Below are 14543 nucleotides of genomic sequence, written 5' to 3'. Positions count from 1 at the left end.
ACTTTAAGCCTTTGTCATCTTAAAGTTATCAATTGCAAAGTTGCTAAATACACACACGCACAAACACACACATACATACAAAGTGTGTGGAAACACTTTGAACTCTACAGAAGGTAATTTTATGCATTGAAGTATTATGTCAAGGGTGCCCAAGATCACCACAGGTTTAATGATTTACTAGTAAGACTCACAGGACTCTGCAAAAGGACGAAAGCAAAATCTGCAAAGGGAAACGGTACATAGGATGAAGTCTGGAGGAAGCCAGGCTCAAGCTTCCAATGGTCCTTTCCCAGTAGAGTGACACAAGACATGCTTACTTCCTCTGGCAATGAGTTATTACCAGATGTGTGAAATGTTGTCTACCATAGAAGCTCATTTGAGCCCAGGAGCCCAGAGTTTATTGGAATCATTCCATAGGCACTATCTGCTTATAGCATGCGTTAGAGTTTCAGATGTCCAGAGGAAATCAGGGATTCATCATGAATTATTTTGTTCATATGAACAACTTAGGCACAGTATGCCACCCTCATCAGTCTGGGAATGGTGGAAACCATCTCGAAAGCCAGTTACCAGATGCCAACCAAGAGCAAACCTTGCAAGCCATCCTTTCCAGGGATAGCAGTCTGAAGCTTGCTTATTCTTTTCTGTGCAAGAGCTATTTATAACACTTCTGAGGTTTAATTAGGGTGTTCATGAACAGATTATGAAGACCTTCCTCGAGTTTTGGATGAAGTTTAGGAATTTGCATTTCTTTATTAATCTACATTCTCCAACTACCCTAAGAGACTCTTAACCAGTGGATTTTGAGAGATTAAAGGAACTGTTCTTTACATTTAGTCTATTGAAGAATATCCTTGTGGTATTGCTAATATTTCATTGTTTGCTTTAAAATTATCAGGGCCCACTTTAAAAAAGTATTGGTCCATTCTGAATTATTGCAATGTAAAAATTAAAGAAATAGTAAAATTAAAAGATTTCTCTATCTGTGGCAGGATGGGTTTTTAGAGTTGTTTGTTTTTTAAGAAAACAGTAATTCATAAAGCCACACATTGTAGTATACTTTACCATTGCTGTGTGGTAGCAATCATCTGGAAAAGCCCTTATTTTAAATTTGCTATGGGTCTATTATGCATGCATCCAGAGGATAGATAGCCCTTATGATTGAGGTTCCAGTTCTTCTTTAATATACTTTCATTCTTTATTCATTCTTGGTGATACACCTGAAAATTACCACAAATTTTAGGATTTCCTAAGATGTCTAGAACCTAAGAATCCTGAAAACCAAAAAAGATGATTAGTCTTAAAACTTTGATTTCAAATTTAGAGAAAATGAACCTAGTATCAAACACAGTAGAAATATACAACATTGGCTTTGTAGTTTTAAGTCTGTCAAAATTTTTATCTTTTTTATTTAATAAGAATGGCACTTTTTTCTTTTGAAGTATTTGAGAGTAAGCTGTTGACATACTGCCCAGTCACCCCCAAATATTCCAGTATCTATTTTTTACAAATAAGAACATTCTCCTGTGTCACCAGGATTTACCTTTTATCAAAAGGGTCTATATGCAGATTACATTTAGTTGTCACTGAAACAGTTGTCACTGAAACTGAAACAGTTCTTGAGCCTTTTCTTGATTTTCATAACTGACAATTTTTGAATATTCTAGGTCAATTATTTTATAAAATGTGCCCACATTTGGTTTTGTCTGATAGTTTTTCATGCTTAAATTCAGGTTTGGAATATCTTAAAGCGATTGATGCATTCTTTTTGCTGCCTCTCAAGTGGAACTTGTATTTGATTTGCCCAAATTAATGGTGTCTTATATACCTTGATCCTTTGATCCCTTGATTAAACTTCTGTCTGTTAGATCTATTATTATGTTCTTTTCCTTTGAAATTAATAACTATTTTTCATTTGTATTTGTAATCAATAAATATTTGGATTTGAAGGAAGTATTTTGAGACTCTGTAACACACTCTTCCTCCTCAAAGACTTATTCTCTTCTTTTAGCACCTGTTGTTTCTTGGGTGGGTTAGTTTTATTGTGGTAGTTGCCATATGATGTATTTTCTATTTAATCTTGACCCCTTTTTATATCAAAATCTCAGATCTTTGGGAGTAGACTTTGAGAAATGGCATAAGTAAGTTTCTACAAAGTTTATGGTATTTCAACAAAAGAGGGTCACTAGCTAAACTTATTTTCAAACAAACAAGACAAAGAATATTTGATTTATTTATTTATTTTTTTTTCAAAATTAGAATCCAAACAAAATGTAAATAAGTTTTTTTTCTGTGGCAGGTGTTAAGTAGGATGGCATTTATTGCATATTATAGCAGCCTAAAAATGTAGATGATTAGATGTACTCTTTATTTATAAAATATGAATTATTTTTGATAGTAGTAATGTTTACTACTTATTTTTAGTGGTAGGTAACCTACCAAAGTTAAATTTATGTTGATAGCTGCTTTCAGTGACAAAACTAAATGGATTTTTAGACAATAAAGTATAAAAATGTGTTTTTCATTCCGTGACAAGGTGTCCTTTATTCCATATATAACCATACTTTATGGTATATAATTTTGGTATACTAAATGTCTGCTTTGATGGATTGAAATTTAGGATTATTTTCTCATTACTGTCTTCTATTGTGGTCTCTTGCTTTTACTTTCTGGCAGTTATGGTAAATTACTTTAAATATACTAGACGTAAAATTTTTTTCATTTTGCCTTTTTTCTTATTTAAACCCATTTAATGGTTGTTTTAAGTATCTTCTTAAAAAACATTTGTAAGTTAAACAAACAAAAAAAAAGCATTATAAGTATTAAACCTTGATAGCTAGGAACTGATTGTACTTTAAGATTCCTACCAGTACTTCATTATGTGTTGTTTTGTGTTAAGAATAGTGTAAGATGTCCTTGAATAATCTGTTTGGAAGACATAATATTACATCAGCCTAACATGGGGTTTTAAAGTCAGAAGGCTGTGGTCAAGCCCTGGGTCTGTAATCTCTGGGTCTGTGACCTTTGGGAAGTCGGTTAACTTTTCTGAACTTCAGCCGTCTCATCTATAGATGGAGATGATAATTAATTTTAGTCTTTTAGTGTGGTTTTTATGGAGATTATTTATTCAACAAATATTGGATCTAACATGTAACAGGCACTGTTCTACATCCTGGATTAAATAAGCAAAATGTAAGTGAAAGTGTCTGAAAATTATGATATGCTATATGTATATGATCATAATAAATATAAATCTGGGTATGTTATTTATTTGGTAGGATATGGCTGAAAGATTGTTAGAGTAGTATTCCCCAAAATATTTTCACATATGAATTTTTCTTATATAAATGAGTTTTTTGGTGAAAAGCCATGTTATAGTCAGAGATTTGGAAATACTGAATTAAAGTTGAGCATTTTCTTCGGCATAAGATGTCTTCACTTTTAATGTGTACCATGAATTTCTAAGAGGGAGGATATACATATATATCATATATATAAATATTATTTATACTGGTTTATATATGCACTTATTTTATGTGGCTTTTCACAAATTTATTTGACTTTAATGTCCTTTATTCAGAGAACATCTTGTGGTTCTCCAGTGCTCTATGAAATACACTTTGAGAAATGATGGCCTTGAACTGTAAATGAATCATAAGACAGTTCTCCGGATTTGCTGCTATGTTCAGTTTATCCTTGGATGACATCTTTCATTGCTTAAGTAGTTTGATAGCAAACTCTTATTCTGAGGGGCAGAGCAGTTTTCTAGATAGTGATGATAAAATAGCCAGAAAAGAAAAATAATTTGATTCATTCAAGACAATTTTTGATATAATATTGGATAATTTTACAATACATATAAAAATGGTTGATATACTTTTTCAGAAATTTTTCATTTGTGTGTCTGAAATACTTAACAGATGATTTTTTTACTAACTAAAAATCTGGTTTTTAAGAATATCAGAGAATATTTTCCTTGCAGTGAGACAACCTGGAATGTAACTCTAGCTTTGCTATGTGTGGAAATACTTTATGGGGATAATTACTGTTCTCTGGGACTTTAGTTTCATCATCTGTAAAATGGCAGGATTGAACAAGGTGATTTTTAAGGTATAAACGGTTTTGTGAATATGTGGAAATTAAGTAGGATTTATTCCCTCTATTGACTGAAAGATCATTTTCATCTTGGTGGCTGTAAATTTTGTATTTCTGTGTGGTAAGCCTAGGGGAGAGTTCTGCTTCTCCCTTTTGGACTTGTTTCTCTCCTCTGACAAAAAAACTTTCATAATTTAAGAGGGAAGAACTTGATAGTCCTGGCATGGCTCTTAACTACCCTGAAGCAGTCATCATAGTTCAGTGATTTGCTGGCTCAGGGCACCACAGGATCTCAGGATCTCCCCTGTAACTCTGGGTATGTGTGTGGCAGAGTACAATTTTTCTGATTTTCATCTTCACCAACATCAGATGATTCTCAAAAGAAATGGAGGTGGTAGATGGTAAAAATCAGTAGATGTCCTTTATAGGAAATGACAATTTAAAATTTAGTTTCTGGAGCTTATTCATCAGTATATCGATCTACTTACATATTAAGGAGTAACCCAAGATTGCGGAACTTTAACTCTATTAAGTGTCACTGAAGAAAATATTTTACGTATGTAAAAGTCAGTGTAATATTTTATGGATGTGACATTCAAAAATTTGTGTTAATCTGCTTTTAATATTCACCTGAGCATAAAACATTCAATGAATAATAAAACCATATTGCAGTTCTTTTTATGTAGTTCATTACAAAGTTTTTCCTCAGTTTGTGAATTTGAAAAGACTTATTACTGGACTCTATAGAGCATATGCAAATAAAACTTTTATTTAAAGGCAGAGGATTTCCTGCAGCAGGAGAAACAATGCAGGTAAGCTTTCTGAGAGGCATCCCACATGCAGGCTCCCACAGGCACATATATACAAGGATTGTGCTGAGTCTTCAGCTCCAGCCACAAAGATCTACCTTCTGAGGAACTCAGTTTACCCTTTCAGTGATCAAGCCAGTCTTGTCACACCAGTTAGGTCAGTTGCCAACCACTGGTAAAACAGTTACACTGGGGGTCACTGGGGGAGTTTTGGGAGTTTGGGACCTTGAACAAGCATATCATAAATCCCACTGCCCTTGGCCAAGAGTCAAAAACCAGGTATCCAGGTATCTCTAGTCCAGCTCTATGTCAACTCGGTCTTCATACTCACTAAAGAAAGAACACCCTCCTCATTTTGGACTAGTATTATTAACAATGTCATTCTCCAGTTTGAATGATTTTATTTTCTAGAACATCACTGTTCAATAGAAATATAATGCAAACTGCATGTGTAATTATAAATTTACTAATAACTATATGAATAGCAGTTTAAAAACATAAAATTAGTTTTAATAATAAATGTTTAATTCAAAATATCATTTAAACATGTAATCAACTTATAAATTTGAGATATTTCACATCCTTTTTTTGTACTCTTTAAAATGTGTGTACTTTATACTTATACCACATCTTGGACCAGCCACATTTTAAGTGCTCTGTAGCCATGTGTGAGTGGTGGCTAACATACTGGATAGATGCTCTAGGCTGAAAACATAATTGCTGTGTAACAACGTATCAGTTAGAAAATGTGTTCTACATTCTAAATATCAAAATTAAAAACAAAGGAAGCACTTGTTTTTATCAGTGATCCTCACTCATTTTTAATGCATCTTCATTCATTCATTCATTCATTCATTCAGTAGACATTTATTGAGCACCTCCTATTTACCAGAGATTAAATACTGGAAATATATTCCCCTTGAAGAACTCAGATTCCGGTGGATGAAAATTATCTACTAAGGATTACTAAAATACATATTGTAAGTGCTGATAAAGGCATACACAATATGCTATAGAAACAGAATTAATATGTTTTTGAATGAAGGGTGTAGGAAGATTTCACAAATTCAAGTTATATGAGCTTGGTCTTAAAGGATGAGTGGGGTGTGATAAGACGGGAAAGAACAGAGCAAGGTTATTTTAGTCAGAAGATACAAAGACATAATCAAAAGCAGGATGTTCTTGGAAAACTGCTAATAGTTTAATATGGCCAGAGTTAAAAATACCTTTGGGCAAGCTGCAGGAAACAAAGGCAGAACTGCATATGGAGGCAAGAATATATATTGTAGTATGCTTAAGAGTTTGGATTTCATGATGGAGACCTAAATGATTTTACAATGAGAAACATAAAATTTATATTTTGGAAATACTTCTTTGATGGTCATGTATTAAGTGACCTGGGGGCAGAAGCGGGAGACCAATTAGGAAGATTTTGTAAACAATAAATGAAGATTTTAGTTGTGAAGCAAATGGGAAGAAATGGACCTACATTAATACAATTCTGCAATTTAATCAACAGGACTGAGGCCAGTTTTTTATGGCTGGGTGGTTTACAGGAATGGGAAGTAGGGCATAGTAAAAGATAAATCAGATGTGACTTGGAGGTTTATATGATTTATTAAGTTGTTTTATAATTTACCAGCTCTTTTCAACAATTTATCAAGGTAGTTCACAGGTATTTGAACAAGAACCAGTTGAATAAGCACAGGTTCTTGCTGCTCAGATGACACAGCAAGTCAGAAGTAAAATGACATCTGGTGGTGAAATCAGGTGATCTTCTAAACATCCTTTAATTTACTTATACGTGCTTTGTAAAAATCTTAGCAAGGTCCTTATTACTTAATTTGACTTAGAAAATGGTTAGTCTAGGATTACAGATGAATAAATTTGCCTTTCTGGAATGTAAGCAATTATTGGTGACATAATTTAAGAAATTGGAGTTGAAAAAAAATTAGATTATGCCAATCAAAAGAACTCATTAATTTCCAAGCAAGATTCATGAAGAAAGATTATTATAAAAACTGCAACATATTTTACTTACAGAGATAATAAACCTACTCAGCATCCTTGTAGGGGGTGGTGAAGAAAGTTTACTTATAAAGAAACAAAAATTAGACTGGCTTTAAACTTTATTCTAAATTTGAATACTGGATGTAGGAGAGGAACATAGAAGAATATTGAGCAAGACAAAAGCTAAGATTTTTGTACCTAGCCAGGTTTTATGTGCAATACGTAAGCTCAAAACTTATAAAGATTCAGTAGATATGCCATGTAATGCCCTTCTTTAAAAATTGTTCTAGCCACTGGAAGATTGGTGGTGAATATTGAAATAAGTTAAATTAAGTTATAACTGAATAATTGTTTACTTCATGAAGCAAAATGCATACAAAGAATAACTTTTGGAAATAAATGTAAAATTTGTGTCTGTAATTTCAAGTTCTATCAGTCTGACACTCCCATTAGAACTTTGGGGTGGTAGAAGAATAAACGCCTGATGCTGGCCTTTAGAGCAACCATTTAAATTCTTTACTGAAAGCTCACGTATTTCTGAGCAGATTAAAATAGTGGTTGAAATTCTTCATTCCTTGTACAATGTGAGGGACTCCTTTTCCTATTTAGGCCTCCTTTTTTCCTACCTTTCTTTTTTTCTCAGTTTCCGCCCCCTTACCCTCCCCCCCCCACCCCCAATAAACCAGCAATCCTCATCAGTCCCTTGGTTTGGTGTTCGACTTACTCTGTCACTAGCCACTGGATTTTTGTAAATTAAGATGCTAATTTAATTAGAGGTTCAAGTTTCATTGCACTGTCATTTCGTACAAAATGGGAAAGAGATGATCCCCTGGGATCTTGAGTCAGGATTAGATGCTCTAATGTAAGTTGACAGGGCTGATTTATAAAAATGTAATGTAATAAAGGTGACATACTGTATCAGTGGGGAAAGAAATAATGGTTCAACAGATAGTGCTGCCAGGTGCATACTTCTATCACAACTCTTCAGATTGTGCATTTTAAATATGTGCACTTTATTGTCCAGCAATTGCAGCTCAACAGAACTATAAAAAATAGCTTTGAAATTATTATTAGAGGAAAAATATCTTCCCTATGCCAAAATATACTTCAGAAAATAATTAAATGTGATGTGAAACTATAGAGCAATTTTAAGAATTGCAAAAAAAAAAAAATCAACAGAAAGCGCACATACACTTAAAAAAGTTTGCTTTCACGGAATTTACATTCTTCTTGGTGAGTCAAACAGCAAACAATGAAATTTTAAACAAAAGTTTATTAGAATGAGCTAGCTGTATTATGGGTGGGCAGGGAGGGAAGCTGGGAAAGAAGTATTGGGATAGGAACATTTGTCTAGGATCTCCAAAAATAAGATATTAATATTGAAAATGATCTCTAAAAATGAAGATATGTTTTATTTTCTTTATATTTTTCTGAGTTGTTTCTATAGTGAACATGTAGGAAAAAGCAGGAATCAAACTTTTTAAAAAATAATATATAGAGGGTTTATTTTAGTGGCCTTTTTGGACATTAAAATAGATGGATTTTACTTTAGGAGAATACATATAAATGAAGTTATTAACATAGGTTTAAATTTTGCAACTGTCACACTTGGGTGAAAGCATGATTTAGATTTGTTTTTCTCAAATCTAGCTATTTTAAACTTGAATTCATTTAGAAAATTAAAATTCTGCTTGCTTATCTGCAATTAGGAACATTGGGAAGGCTATCAGTATATTTTGCAAGAATTTTGTCACATAAAGGTCATTACTAAATTACTCTTACTTTTCAGCACTGAATTTCAAACAGATTTACTTGGTTATTTTAAATATTTTATATTAAAATACTTTTCAAAATCATTTTAAAATTTTTATGATATATTTCATTTTACTTTCATTTTATATATAAATTATCAATATAAGAATTTAGAATAACTTAGAATTCTAGAATTTAATGCAGGAAAATATATTTTAGGAAAACAGTTAAAGGATGGGAAGAAGCCAGAACCTTGCAAACCTATCCTCAAGGTGGAATTCAAAACGACTAGATCTGGGTAAGATTTTACTTCATTGCCAATATTCATTATATATAATTACTCAAATAGCACTAAAGGCTATTTTATCATTATGTTGTAAAACCTACTTTAGAATTGTCTAGCTCAGTCTTAAAATTTTATGCATTCTTTATTTAACAAAAAAACTAAAATACATAAGTTTAGGATAAAAGTATTTTTTTGTATTCTCTTTGTCTTTACTAGTTTGTAACATATCTTGGAAACTTTCTTTCTTGTCAAATGTTATACATTCTGTTAGTCTTCAGTAATGGTGTTTATTCACTACTGAAAATTGTGGAGTAAGCAGTGAAAACTATTTAAAACTTAACCTATTTATGATATATGTTAATTATGAAAGTTAGATGTATTCTTCAAAATTAAATCTCATAAGAATATTTGACAGTTACAAAAATACATACAGTTTAATATTAAAGGAAGTTTGTCAGTTTGTATTTTATATTTTTTATATGTACCAAATGTTTAAAAATATAATAAAGGAAAAAAATTATAAAAGTTTCTTCAAAAATGCCACATTCAATTAACCCCTAAAAAATGCCTTTTATTTGTGTTCTAGTTCCTGGGAAAAGTGTGTGGTTTTATTTACTACAGTTGTGTAACAGACTGAATTTACTTAGTATATATAGTGCATTGGTTCCCAGACTGTGGTCCTTGGCTAGCAGCATTAGCTGAGAACTTGTTAGAAATTCAAAATCTCAGACTCTACTCCAGGCCTTCTGAATCAGACACTCTACCCATGGCTGGAGCCAACCGACCTGTCCTGTGTTTTAATTAGACCCACAGGGGATTCTGATACATGGAAATTTAGAACCACTGATGTATGTTTTTATATACCAGTTTATGACCGCTGCTTGTTAAAACAGGCTTACTTCCCTTTGTAATTTGCCATTCTTCTAATCATAATCATTTCAGCCCTATTCTCATTTGAGAAAAGTCAGTAAGCTAAAGAATTGTTAAGATTGCTATTATTTGTCCTTGATCCTCATTAGCCTTCTTCTGGGATTCAAAAGATGTACTGTGTTCCAAAAAGAGGTTGAATGAACTCCAAAAGGAATGGCATCTGTTTAATTGACTGTGGCACCCTCACTGTGTGACCTTTGGCATATAGTTACTTGATGTCTTTGTGCTTCAGTTTTGTCACTTATGACGTGAATATGATAATATGTCAGAAAGTCATTGTGATGACTTAAGTAAGACAGTCATATATTGAAAATATTTTACAGAGTGTCTGGTACATAATAAACTTTCTATCAGTAGTTGCTCTTACTGCTAGGAAGCTTCCTATACCAATTGATTTTTTTTTTTTTTTTTTTTTTGCCATAATTTGTTGTATGGCAAAGGAATGTAAGTAGGAAAAGCAATTGACAGCTAAGGGGAAAAAAAGTGTGTGGGGAGAACCAGAAATAAACCTGTTCCTAGTTTATAATGAAGCATCAAATGAATTGTCTAAACATTTAAATTAACAGTGCTTATTGTCTTCTGAATTATCTGTTCATTTTAACAAATACTGATTGGCAACAAAGATAAAAGTCCAGGGAAGTTCTTTATTTTTTTCCCCTCTCTGTGATTTACCTATTCCTGCTTTTGATTCTTATAAATGGTGATACTTATGTTTTCAGTTTCTTCAGGATGGCAACAGTATTTTTTCTTCCATAAGATCAGACATGAAAAAAAAAAGTCTAGCTCTTTTGCATGCATTTGTAGATACTTTGTGTGTGTGTGTGTGTGTGTGTGTGTGTGTGTGTGCGTGTGTGTGTAGATACTTTAAATAGATTGATAGGATCACTGTCTAAGAACATTCTTCACCAGCTTTCCAGTTTCTTTTTCACCTGGAATAGGACATGCAGTAATTTTTTTTTTTTTTAAGATTTTTTATTTATTTATTTGACAGAGAGATCACAAGTAGGCAGAGAGGCAGGCAGAGAGAGAGGAGGAAACAGGATCCCTGCGGAGCAAAGAGCCCGATGTAGGGCTCGATCCCAGGACTCTGAGATCATGACCTGAGCCGAAGGCAGCGTCTTAATTCACTGAGCCACCCAGGTGCCCCAGGACATGCAGTAAATTAAAAGGTTCTTCTTTCACCAAGGCCTTTTTCCTTGTGACTGTTCCCTAGAATTCCAATGTGTAGCTAATGTTGAGAACTACTGCACCCCTCCTTGCACCTGTAGCAGAATCACTCTCTATTAAATAAGTTAGTCAGCTCTCACCTTTTCCTGTTCCTAGCAAGTGTCTTGAGCAGGTGCCATCTAAAGGGATTCAGGTTGGCAACAGGCAATGTTGGCAAATTGCCAGATTTGCCTTCCTTCCGTCCTCAAGATCTTCTGTGTTTTCTTTTTTTTTTTTTTAACAAAGAAATCATTCTAGGCAGAATGATTCCCTTTCATTCTTTATTGCTTAGCAATAATATCACTGCTTTGAGGATGTTTTGGCCATGTTACCTAGGTTGGGTCCCTAGTAATACAGTCTGAAAGTATGCTATTTGTTTCCTTTCTAGAATTTGTACTTGTCACTGATAATGAAATTATATGTTAAATGTATGCCTTCCCCTTTAAATATTAGTCCAGTGAAAGCATGGGACATACCTGTCTCACTTCTACTTGTCCTTGCGTAGTGTTACTGAATATAAGGAAGAAGAACATAAGCTGGTGTTTAGAAAAGTGTAACCATGAACAATTAGCTGTTATAGGTTAACAATAACATAATTTAACTCTGAGGGAAAGGAACATTCTGACAAAAAATGGAATCGAGGTTTGTGTCTTTTATTTTCTAGTAAATAAAAGCATGTATTACATTGGGAGAGACCAGATTTTTCCTTTACATAGTGAATAGTAACAATATAATTAATAACAGCACAATAAAAGCACTTTTATTAAAGATAGAGAACTATTCTTCATATGGCCAGTTCTTAATAAAAAGTCGAAAGTTAAATGTTAAGTCAGTTCTGTTGAAGTTGGTTTTTTGAAAAACTGGTGTGACCGCAGTATGAAGTGCTGCAGCCAGTGGTGCTTGAGCAAAGTGACTAAGAGTGAACTCTGGAGCTGGCCCACCTGGGACTGATCCTTCTTCAGCTACCTGTTCATTGTGCCATCTTGGGCAAATCGACTGAGCTTTATGTGTGTGTTTCTTTATCTGTAAGATGGGAATAATAATAATAGTATCTACCTCAAAGAGTAGTTATGAAGACTAAGCAAATACATGAAGCTCTTGGGACATACTCTTTCATCCAGTTGTCTCACATATCACTAGTCTCAAAACAGCATTTGATAACCCCTGACAAACGTCAGCTTTTCCCTGGTTTTCCTTTCACAGAGTTGATGTGCAAGTTGCAAGGTTGACAAGACTATAACTACAGAACCTCACTAATCTTCCGTAGATTGAGAATTCTCTTATTCTATGACTTAGTGCAGCATTTATTTATTTATTTATTTATTTGACACAAAATGTTACATTAGTTTTGGTAGTACAAATGCAACAATTCTGTGCTTTGTGCTATGCTCACCACAGGTGTCACTACCGTCTGTCACCACACAACACTATTATAGTACGATTGACTGTATTCCATATGCAGTATCTTTCATCCCTGTGACTTATTCATTCTGTCACTGGAAGTCTGTAATGCCTGCTCCCCTTGACCCACTCTTCCTATTCCCTCAACCCCTGATACTTTGTTTGTTTTTAAATAGTTGATAGTGGTCATCTGTAAGTGGGTTGTGAAAATATTTTTGTTGGTTGTGACATCAGTTTTTGACTTCTAGACTAGAATAAGAAATAGAGTACACTGCACATTTTAAGGTTAAATATTGGTTCATGAAACTTGTCCAATTGTATGTACTAATATATCTGTATACTGTATCATGAAGTAAAATATTCTTCTTACTATGAGTCATGATTATCTTATTTGAGAGCCCCTGATTTAGTGAAAATAACTGAGATTTTGGATTTTTCGACTTAGGTTCAAATCCCAGTTCTGCCACTCACAACGGCTTTATTATCTTTGGCAAGTTTCTTAACATCACTGAACCACTGTCCTTACCTCAGTGAAATAGGGATGGTAATTTCCACTTAATAAAATTGTTGTAAAGACTTGAAAGAAAAATATAATGTGTTTGGCATGTGGTAGATGTTTGGTAAATTGTAGTCCTTTTTCCCTCTACTTCTACCTTTTCATTTCACTATTAGACTACATAGGAAGTTACAGGCAGGGCCAAATTTTCAACAAGAATCAACTCAGGATAGGTTCAAGTTTTCAAACAGGTATTCACTTGAACTCCTTAGGGTTTTACATGATGAGCATTAGAAGTTAGTCTCTCTCTTTCTTTCTTTCTTCCCCTCCCCCCCAATTTTATTCATTTAAGAGAACACACAAGCAGAGAAGGGGCAGAGGTAGAGGGAGTAAAAAAAAAATTTTTTTTAAGATTTATCTATATAACACAGAGAGAGATTACAAGTAGGCAGAGAGGCAGGTGAGGGGTGGGGGAAGCAGACTCCGTACTGAGCAGAGATCCTGATATGGGGCTCAGTCCCAGGACCCTGAGATCATGACCTGAGCCGAAGGCAGAGGCTTAACCCACTGAGCCACCCAGGTGCCCCTAGAGGGAGAAAATCTTAAGCAGTCTCTGCACTGAGAAGAGAGCCCCACATGGGGCTTGATCCCACAGCCCTGAGATCATGATCTGAGCCAAAACCAAGAGTCAGACACACAACTGACTGAGCCACCCAGGCACCCCGGAAGTTAAGAAAGTTAAGAAATGGGCTACCATTCAAAGAATTACCAGTTTTGGGGGGGAACATCTATGTTTGGGAACCTGAAAGAGAATGTTATCACAGTTAAAAATGGCAGTTTAGTCACATTTGGAGAACCATGTCTAAGAATTAATTTACTCCCTTTCCTTGTAACACATACTATGGCAAACTATTTGTGTATAGGGCCAGAGAATAAATATTTCAGGCTTTGCAAACTCCAGGTCTCAACTGGCAGCTATCCAGTTCTATTATTGTAGCCCAGAAGCAGCCATAGACAACTCAGAAATGAAAGAATACATCTATGTTCTAATAAAACCTTCTTTATAGGCACTGAAATTTGAATTTCCTTTAATTTTCGTGTATTATGAATTATTCTTCTGTGTATTTTTTTCAACTATTTAAAAAAGTAAAAATCATTTTTAGTTTGCAGGCCATACCATACAAAAACAGGCAACGGGCCCTAGTTTGCTGACTCCACCCACCCCGGCCTGATATGCACACATGTACATGCATGATATATCTGTTTATTTGTAAGCAAATTTGAGCCCCCTGCAAATGTGGTGCCTGAATGTGTTTTTAACTGGTTTAGTAGATAATTTTTTAAATTTCATATGTACACTAAAAGCTGTAGGTGGATTGCCTATATAAGAATATGAAAAAAAACACAGGGACACCTGGATGGCTCAGTCAGCTAAGCGTCTGACTCTTGATTTTGGCTCAGGTCATGATCCTTAGGGTTGTGAGGTTTAGCCCCACCCACGTTGGGCTTCGTGCAGGGTGATTCTCTCTCTTTCTGTACCCTCCCCCCCGCTCCTCCT

At 34.2% G+C, this 14543-nt stretch overlaps 1 protein-coding gene across 8 annotated transcripts in view; it reads left to right on the top strand.

Annotated features, from left to right (window-relative positions):
• STXBP5 (syntaxin binding protein 5) overlaps positions 1–14543 on the top strand; it is a 175276-nt gene that overhangs the window by 64379 nt on the left and 96354 nt on the right. For all 8 annotated transcript variants that reach the window (XM_046006921.1, XM_046006923.1, XM_046006919.1 and 5 more), the window contains one exon: positions 8886–8964. In XM_046006921.1, coding sequence (XP_045862877.1) covers positions 8886–8964 — 79 coding nt within the window. The remainder of the gene's footprint in view (positions 1–8885; positions 8965–14543) is intronic.

This window comes from Meles meles, chromosome 5 (genome assembly GCF_922984935.1).
Source record: "Meles meles chromosome 5, mMelMel3.1 paternal haplotype, whole genome shotgun sequence".
NCBI lineage: Eukaryota > Metazoa > Chordata > Mammalia > Carnivora > Mustelidae > Meles > Meles meles.
This window is presented reverse-complemented; position numbering and strand designations above follow the sequence as displayed.